We start from the raw sequence: 9,590 nt of genomic DNA, 5'->3' as shown, positions 1-9,590 counted from the left end.
TTTTTGATTGGATACCTTTTTTATTTTTCATCAGTAGCTCAGCAGCTTTGACAGACAAATATTACAAATCCTTTTATTTTTGTACACAGGTTTTCAGGAGCTGAGCAGGTCAAGGGAGGAGCTATTGTAATGAGGGGGCGGGTCAAGTCGGACAAGGAAGTGGATGAGAAAGTTAGAAACTCCAGAGAGGGCAGCCTTTAAAGTACAATCAAGCATTCAAATCCTAACTGCCATTCAAATCTTGTCAGTGTTGAGCAGGTAAGTGAACCAGCATCGTATCAAGGTAGAGAGAGAGGACAGCGCAGCTTGGAAAGACATTCAGCTGGACTGAACTAGGCCTAGGCTGAGCTAGGTCCACAATTTGGATAGTTAACAACTTTAAAGTAGAACAATTATGTATTCCCAAACTGCCCTTTTTGAAGGACTAGGATGGGGTCATTCGAGTGAGCCTGCCAGTGAAAACCAAAGGAAGACCAGTTGCCATCGTTGGTGTAAACAGAACTACCTTTACCTTCTTCGGTTTTGTTTTAGGGTAGTTGTGTTTTTACTTGATCTCATTGCCATACGGGAACAGAGAACCTGCAGACTGCACCTTTAAAGAGAGGCAAGCCATTGTAATCTGTCAGCAAATCTCATGCTACTACTGGAAACGTCCCTGTGTAAGACGTGAGGCTTCAGACAGAACTGCCTTCTGACTGAATTCTATGTGAGCCAAAAGCATGCTCCAACGGGGAAATAAAGCTATTCTACAACACTCCAAGGCTTCCCCAACAGACAAGCATGGAGCAGCAGATATGGACACGACTTCACGTGGGTGAAAACTACACATGTAGGATTATGCAAATATAGAATGCACGCACAGAAAAGCACATGCCTGTGTTTCCCCTCCTGCATTTGGAGGAGTTACCTAACGTAGCAGGAGTAAAATAAACACCTGACACTGGATCTTCTACAACAAATCTTGACAAGAAGGGAGAGGGGGGGGGGGGGGGGGGTCAGGGAGGTTCTCTTCTGCACCATTCAACCAATCCAGTACATGTGGAGGAGAAGATGGAGCGTCACCTTGTTAATGATCAAAAGTGGAAGTCGCGTCACAGGCTTTTTCCATTTCCCCTTAAAACCGGATCGTCCGGTGTTGGGCTCGGCAGAGGCGAGAGCTGTATTCATTAGTCGCAGACCTTTGCAAAAAACGTTTTGCTACGGAAACCATTTACTCTAGGAACTAAACGGAAGCAAACAACGCAAACGGAACCAATGGGGGGGGGGGGGGGGGGGGGGGGGGGGGGGGGCTACCTGAATTTGTCCAATCGTTGCAAAACGTTTTCTGTTTGGGTAAATGTTTTTAGTTACAAAACATTTTGAACAGAAAATACATTCTGTAAAGGAATCCAAATAATGAATACACCCCAGGCTTTATCCTCATAGGAGAATAGAGATGTTCCATATTAGTGTTCTTTCCACTCATTGGATAATCGAGAGATGACAGAATAGTGTTCTCAACCGGATTGGACGATGCTTTCGTACAGGGATCGTATTTACAGTGAATGTAGTTCAAAAGTGCTGGACACACAACTAGCTATTTACATGTAGAAAAATAGTGGGGAATAAACAGTGCAGTGGGACATTATGGGCATTGTAGACATCAACTAGATGGAATGGAAGAAAAGTACATGTGAAAATATATAATTGTATATTTTCCCTTTTCAATTAAATGAAATGCTTGTTTTAGTTACATGACAAATACATGTTGAAAACACACTGCACAACCATTCAGAATTCTGTAGAAAACATTGTGGACGCTTTGCCCATCATAAGTACATTACCATACACACACCAAATACAATTGGTTCAGCGCTAGATACATTTTTTTCCATAAGCACCAAATTACATGTTCAGTTTCAGCGCAGTGCAAAATAAGTCTATTTTTAAGACATTCCTCCATAGTTATGACATTCAGTGTCTCACCCCACCCAGGCAAGCCCCTCCCATCAAAGGTCATTACATATAGAATATGCTCCTCAAAAATATGATGCTTGATAAAGTTGCCCATTTTTGCATTGTTTCTCCTATTTAAGGTAACGATTCAGGGAGGGCAATTTTTCCCCCAAGCCTAACATTCAGGACTCCCCCCCCCCCTCCCTAGCCCCTCCATTCCACTTGAGGGCTGTTTAATTTAGATTTGTCCCCTCTCCCCTTCATCCCTCCTTATGCTCCCATATTTAGGAGGCTGCTCTGGCTTGCAGAGTCGGATTACTGGAGAGACTGAACACTAACTTACTGCATAAAGAGAGAAACTCAAAACAAGCACAACAATCATGTAAAACTAGCATGTAAAACTAGCATGTGTACTGCAGTCCTAGTCCCAGCCCAGGGATGACACGGCAGCACTGTATCGAGGAGGGGATGAAAGTCTAACACTGTCCACTCTCCAGTTCCTGAGATGAGGGTGGTAGTGAAAAAGTAGCCCTACTCTAGTTCTCAGGGACTGCGTGTGTGTGTGTGTTAAGGAGTAGACTTCATGGACTGTGTGTGTGTGGTCTAGTTCTTAGGCGACCAGCCCTTCATCAGAACAGGCTTGAATGAACTGGCTGACGCTTGAATAATACTTGTGTGATGCTATATCAAGTAGCTCCAGTATCCAGCACCCCCTCTCTCCTCTCTGCATCCCCCCTGTGGTGATATGCAGCACTACAGACTGGTGGTCACTGGGCCTCTGGTGGCCTACCCTAGCTGCTGTTCACTTTGAGAGTCTTCATGCGGTGTAACAGGGAGTCCTTCTCCATTTGGGCCTCAGCTAGAGCCATCTTGGCTTTGGAGAGCTCCAGTTTCAAACACTCGTTCTCCTCTATCAGCAGCTAGGAGTAAACAGAAGAGAGGGTGTTGAGGAGTGTGGTGGTTAAATTCCTATGAAAGAGTGCATGGCATAACGTTTTATTTTTGGTCAGACTTTTTAACCAGCCAAAATATTTCTACCCTGCTAAAATGACAAAAAAAACTAAACAAAAGCATGGTTTGTAATGTATCCAAAACAAATGTATTACTAGAAAAGTAATGTGGTATATTGTTTAATTGAATTTGTGACTTGAGTACACACACACACACACAAAATATCACAGATGAGACAAACATTTTCACCTGCCCCTTTAAGGGCTGGAGGTTACCATGGTAACACTACTCCAGTCATGTTTGTGGCTGTGAAATTGAGTCTGACAAGTAGAAGCGTTATCTTCGCTTCCCGAGCAGTTGAAACTCAAACATAGAAAAACAACCTAGCTTGTGAACAAAACAATGTAAATAGCAGAGAAACACAACGTCTCACTTCAGTAGATTTTTGTTTCAAGTAAATTAGACCAACTTTTATGCCTGTGTGCAGCTCTTCACATGCGCACTGTCCCCAGAGCAAAGTGGAATAGGCTGCATAGGATTTGCAGTTCTTTGACTTGTCCGAGTAATTTACAAGCTATGAAACAAAACGGTGGAAATAACTTAAATATTGCAGTATTTATTTTTCATGTGATCATACTTGCCTATTTTTAGTCACAAATGAGTGAAATGCTCGCACTGTGGAGCCCTGACCCCCCGCCAACGTGGCTGGTAAAAATAGACATTCTTACCTGACAACTCAAAAATCAACCCTCATATGGCAGGTGGCGGGTGTTCATTTTAGGCCCTGGATGAGTGGGTGGTGTGTGTGTGGACTACTCACCTGTTCTTTGTTGGAGGGGGTTGTGCTAGGGCTAGGAGGGCCGGGGGTCTGTGTGGCCTTGGGAGTGCTGTTGACCACACTCTCAGGGACTGGAGACAGACCACTGTCAATCAATTGGACTTCTTTCTTAGGCCCCGCCTCAGACGCATTTTCCACTGTGACAACAGAGGGTGGGGGGAGTGGGTGAAAGGTAGAAATAAACTTGAAAGTTATTTCATTATATGATGATGACGGTGTGTGTGCGTGTGACAGTGTATTTGTGTATAAGTGAATGCGTGAGGCAGTGTGTGTTTGTGAGTGAGTGAGTGAGTGAGTATACAGTTGAAGTCAGAGGTTTACATACACTCAGGTTGGAGTCATTAAAACTCAGTTTTCAACCACTCCACAAATTTCTTGTTAACAAACTATAATTTTTGCAAGTCTGTTAGGACATCTACTTTGTGCATGACACAAGTAATCTTTCAAACAATTGTTTACAGAGAGATTATTTCACTTATAATTCACTGTATCACAATTCCAGTGGTTTAGAAGTTTACATACACTAAGTTGACTGTGCCTTTAAAGAGCTTGGAAAATTCCAGAAAATTATGTCATGGCTTTCAAAGCTTCTGATTGACTCAAATGATGTCAATTAGCCTATTGGAGGTGTGGATGTATTTCAAGGACCACCTTCTAGCTCAGTGCCTCTTTGCTTGACATAATGGGAAAATCAAAAGAAATCAGCCAAGACCTCAGAAAAAGAATTGTAGACCTCCACAAGTCTGGTTCATCCTTGGGAGCAATTTCCAAACGCCTGAAGGTACCACATTCATCTGTACAAACACCAAGGGACCACGCAGCCGTCATGCCGCTCAGGAAGGAGACGCGTTCTGTCTCCTAGAGAACGTACTTTGGTGCGAAAAGTGCAAATCAATCCCAGAACAGCAGCAAAGGACCTTGTGAAGATGCTGGAGGAAACCGGTACAAAAGTATCTATATCCACAGTAAAACAAGTCCTATATCGACATAACCTGAAAGGCCGCTCAGCAAGGAAGAAGCCACTGCTCCAAAACCGCCATAAAAAAAAGCCAGACTACGGTTTGCAACTGCTCATGGGGACAAAGATCATACTTTTTGGAGAAATGTCCTCTGGTCTGATGAAACAAAAATAGAACTGTTTTGCCATCATCACAAAATAGATGGCATCATGAGGTAGGAAAATTATGTGGATATATTGAAGCAACATCTCAAGACATCCGTCAGGAAGTTGAAGCTTGGTCGCAAATGGGTCTTCCAAATGGACAATGACCCCAAGCATACTTCCAAAATTGTGGCAAAATGGCTTAAGGACAACAAAGTCAAGGTATTGGAGTGTCCATCGCAAAGCCCTGACCTCAATCCTATAGAACATTTGTGGGCAGAACTGAAAAAGTGTGTGTGAGCAAGGAGGCCTACAAACCTGACTCAGTTACACCCGCTCTGTCAGAAGGAATGGGTCAAAATTCACCCAATTTATTGTGGAAAGCTTCCCAAAATGTTTGACCCAGTTAAACAATTTAAAAGCAATGCTATGTAAACTTCTGACCCACTGGGAATGTGATGAAAGAAATAAAAGCTGAAATAAATGATTCTCTACTATTATTCTGACATTTCACATTCTTAAAATAAAGTGGTGATCCTAACTGACCCAAGACAGGGAATTTTTAGTAGGATTAAATGTCAGGAATTGTGAAAAACTGAGCTTAAATGTATTTGGCTAAGGTGTTTGTAAACTTATGATTTCAACTCTATATGAGTGAATGTGTGAGGCAGTGTGTGTGTGTGTGTGTGTGTGTGTGAGGCAGTGTGTGTGTGTGTGTGAGGCAGTGTGTGTGTGTGTGTGAGGCAGTGTGTGTGCGTTTCACCCCCTATAGAGAAGGCTCCATCGTCGGTCCTGTGGATGAGCAGGCTGGAGATGTGCAGGGTGATGGGGGTGGGATCAGGGTCAGACGGGTTGTCACGGAGACCATCATCCTGCAGAGGGGGACAGAGGTTAATGTGTCTGTGGTTAATGTGTCTGTGTGTGTGTTCATCCCCACCTTCAGGTTGATGTGTGTGTCCCTGACGCTGATCTCCATTGGGAGGACCTGGGGGGCGGAGTCATCCTCCAGGAAGTGAGCCAGGTTCCTTAGCGACGACATGAGGAAGCTGGCCCGATAGCCGTGGAGACGCAGCTGGAGGAAACCGTTGGTCTCGGCCAGGGGGGAGTGGGCGGCGGCACAGGGCCCGCTCTCCAGCCGAGCCCTGACCTCCGGGAGATGGGTGGTCCCGTCTGTACTGGCCTCCAGACCACCACCTAGCGAGGGAAAGAGGAAGGAGTGGGGAGTGGGAGAGAAAATGAGAACATCAGTAATCAATTAATTCCCATTAAAAAAAGGAGGCATGGATTGGCTGCAATACAAACAGAATCACTGCAACCACAACTCAAAGAAAAGGCTCAGCGATGGCCGCTCGGCAGGCATACAACCAGACACTGCCTTACTGCTGACGCCAGTCTATGAATCCATTTCTAAGGTGTGACTAATTTGTAAAGCAAGGGCCCTTCTGGGGGGTGGGGGTACTGATCCCATACAACTATTTAAAGGCCAGTGAAGTGTCACAGCAGCTGCACGCACACAGACACACATTAATACTACAACAACGCATCGGTCACTGCCTCAGTCAGGAAGGAAGGAGAGAGGAAATGGCAGACGTGAGAGAAGGTATGAGGTAAAAACAGAAATAGTGAGAAAGTGATGGAGAGCGAGACATTTAGAGCGGGGTAGGAAAGGAGAGAGCGTGCGAGAGAGAGCGGGATAGTGAAGGATAGAGATCGGGATTATTCTTCTGTGAAAGAGGGAGGAGGCGGAGCCGAGCTGAGGGAGAGAGAGAGATGGGGATTACTCTTCTGTGAAAGAGGGAGGAGGCATAGCCGAGGGGGGGAGAGAGAGAGAGAGAGAGAGATGGGGATTACTCTTCTGTGAAAGAGGGAGGAGGCGGAGCCGAGCTGAGGGAGAGAGAGAGATGGGGATTACTCTTCTGTGAAAGAGGGAGGAGGCGGAGCCGAGGGGGAGAGAGAGAGAGAGAGAGAGATGGGGATTACTCTTCTGTGAAAGAGGGAGGAGGCAGAGCCGAGCTGAGAGAGATGGGGATTACTCTTCTGTGAAAGAGGGAGGAGGCAGAGCCGAGCTGAGGGAGAGAGATGGGGATTACTCTTCTGTGAAAGAGGGAGGAGGCGGAGCCCAGCTGAGGGAGAGAGATGGGGATTACTCTTCTGTGAAAGAGGGAGGAGGCGGAGCCGAGAGAGAGAGATGGGGATTACTCTTCTGTGAAAGAGGGAGGAGGCAGAGCCGAGCTGAGGGAGAGAGAGAGAGAGAGATAGATGGGGATTACTCTTCTGTGAGCTGAGAGAGAGATGGGGATTACTCTTCTGTGAAAGAGGGAGGCGGCAGAGCTGAGCTGAGAGAGATGGGGATTACTCTTCTGTGAAAGAGGGAGGAGTCAGAGCTGAGCGAGCGAGCACTGCCTCAGTACTGGGGGGGTAAATATGGACCTCACCAACCCCTCTTAAATATTCACACACGTTGGAGGTGACATGCTGGAGACACACATGCACACAACCTGGGGTGGCCAAAAACACATACCGACACTGGGTTTAATGTAGCTGGTAAAGGGAGCAAAACCCCCATTAGTGCTAATGCACTGTCTCACTGCAGAAGTTAGACACACACACCCCTTGAGACATACACTGCAGTCACACACCCTTGAGACACACATTGCAGTCACACGTTTTTACTATCCTTGTGGGAACCAGAAGTCCTCACCAGGATAGTAAAACAAGGAAAATCGGGGACATTTTGCCAATCCCCACAAGGAAAGAGGCTATTTATAGGCTTAGGGGTTAGGGGTTTGTGGTTAAGGAAAATATGATTTTGAATGGGAATCAATTGTTTGGTCCCCACAAGGATAGTAAAACAAACGTGTGTAGCATGCTTGGTGGAGCAAAAATGCTAATTACTATCTGTCATTTCATACCAATGATGAAATCAGAGACACACTAAAACACACTAACAAACAAACAGGTAGTAGCACTTGTGCGCAAGCTTGCGTTTGCCTACCCATGCTTATGTTCCACACACACATACCTTCGCTGCCTGGGGCAGGGGGTACAATAGTGCTGCCCTGAGCAGTGGGTACCATACCTGCAAGAGTTATGGAAGGGTAAACCAAGTCAATTGGGAGTGTTGTGTAGCCTTAATCCAGCTATAGATAGTACTCTAAGAGAATGGGGAATAGTGAGACTGCAGTATGTGTGACTGCAATGTATGTCGTAGTGTACTAGCCCACAAGTAAGTATGTATGTATGTATGTATGTATGTAATGTATGTATGTAATGTATGTATGTATGCATGCATGCATGTATTCATTTGTGTGTCTACGCATGCATCTGTGTGTCTTCACCGAGGCTGCGGTTGCTGAGGTATTGTCGGAGGCTGACGTTTCCCAGCTGTGTGGGTCTGACGCAGCCCACCTCCAGAGATACAGCTGTGCTCTCCCCTCGCACTTCCATCCCCCCACACACACACTGCACTTTCAGCACCAGCACCGACACCTGGGGGGGAGAGAGAGAGAGGGAGGGAGGCATTAAGTTGGATAGGAGAGTCAGCTAAAATGAATAAAATTGTAAGTGAATTTAATCAATTCAGAAAGTGGGGTAAAATTACAGTTCAGGAAATGAAAAATGCTCAAGTATACTCATGCATGTGTGTGTTCAGTGCATTCAGAAGTATTCAGACCCCTTGACTTTTTCCACATTAAGTTACAGCCTTGTTCTTAAATGGATTAAATAAAAACAATCTACACACAATACCCCATAATGACAAAGAGAAAAACGGTTTTTAAAAATGTTTGCAAATGTATTAAACATAAAAACATAAATACTTTATTTACATACAGTATTGAGACCTTTTGCTATGAGACTCGAAATTGAGTTCAGGTGCATCCTGTTTCCATTGATCATCCTTGATGTTTCTACAACTTGATTGGAGTAAATTCAATTGATTGAACATGATTTGGAAAGGCACACCTGTCTATATTTGGTACCACAGTTGACAGTGCATGTCAGAGCAAAAACCAAGCCATGAGGTCGAAGGGATTGTCCGTAGAGCTCCGAGACAGGATTGTGTCGAGGCACAGATCTGGGGAAGGCTACCAAAACAGTTCTACAGCATTGAAGGTCCACAAGAACACAGTGGCCTCCATCATTCTTAAATAGAAGTTTGGAACAACAAATGTCCCACGGTCAAACTGAGCAATCGGGGGAAGAAGGGCCTTGGTCAGGGAGGTGGCAAAGAACCCAGAGTTCCTCTGTGTAGATGGAAGAACCATCCAGAAGGACAACCATCTCTGCAGCACTCCACCAATCAGGCCTTTTTGGTTGAGTGGCCAGACGGAAGCCACTCCTCAGTAAAATGCATATGACAGCCCGTTGGGAGTTTGCCAAAAGGCTCCTAAAGACTCTCAGACCATGAGAACGTCACATCTGGAGGAAATCTGGCACCATCCCTATGGTGAAGCATGTTTGTGGCAGCATCATGCTGTGTGGATGTTTTTCAGCGGCATGGACTGGGAGACTAGTCAAGATCGAGGCAAAGATGAACAGAGCAAAGTACAAGGAGATCCTTGATGAAAACCTGCTCCAGAGCGCTCAGGACCTCAGACTGGGGCGAAGGTTCACCTTCCAACAGGATAACGACCTTAAGCACACAGCCAAGACAACGCAGGACTGGCGTCGGAACAAGTCTCAATGTCCTCGAATGGCCCAGCCAGAGCCCGGACTTGAACCAGATCGAACATCTCTGGAGTAGAGGTCGACCGATTATGAATT

General features: G+C 45.5%; 1 protein-coding gene across 3 annotated transcripts in view; it reads right to left on the bottom strand.

Moving 5' to 3' along the window:
- Positions 1 to 9,590, bottom strand: part of LOC139392665 (bridge-like lipid transfer protein family member 3B) — a 55,474-nt gene continuing 45,884 nt past the window's right edge. For 2 of the 3 annotated variants that reach the window (XM_071140812.1, XM_071140814.1), the window contains 6 exons: positions 8,165 to 8,315; positions 7,849 to 7,905; positions 5,764 to 6,020; positions 5,590 to 5,698; positions 3,707 to 3,861; positions 1 to 2,855 (listed from right to left, as the gene is read on the bottom strand). In XM_071140812.1, the coding sequence (XP_070996913.1) occupies positions 2,727 to 2,855; positions 3,707 to 3,861; positions 5,590 to 5,698; positions 5,764 to 6,020; positions 7,849 to 7,905; positions 8,165 to 8,315 (858 nt within the window). In that variant the 3' untranslated portion in view covers positions 1 to 2,726. The remainder of the gene's footprint in view (positions 2,856 to 3,706; positions 3,862 to 5,589; positions 5,699 to 5,763; positions 6,021 to 7,848; positions 7,906 to 8,164; positions 8,316 to 9,590) is intronic. The other variant, XM_071140813.1, reaches the window with a different exon arrangement.

Source organism: Oncorhynchus clarkii, chromosome 33, assembly GCF_045791955.1.
Source record: "Oncorhynchus clarkii lewisi isolate Uvic-CL-2024 chromosome 33, UVic_Ocla_1.0, whole genome shotgun sequence".
NCBI classification, from domain to species: Eukaryota; Metazoa; Chordata; class Actinopteri; order Salmoniformes; family Salmonidae; genus Oncorhynchus; species Oncorhynchus clarkii.
Note: the sequence above shows the minus strand (reverse complement) of the source record. Positions and strands in the feature narration are given on the sequence as shown.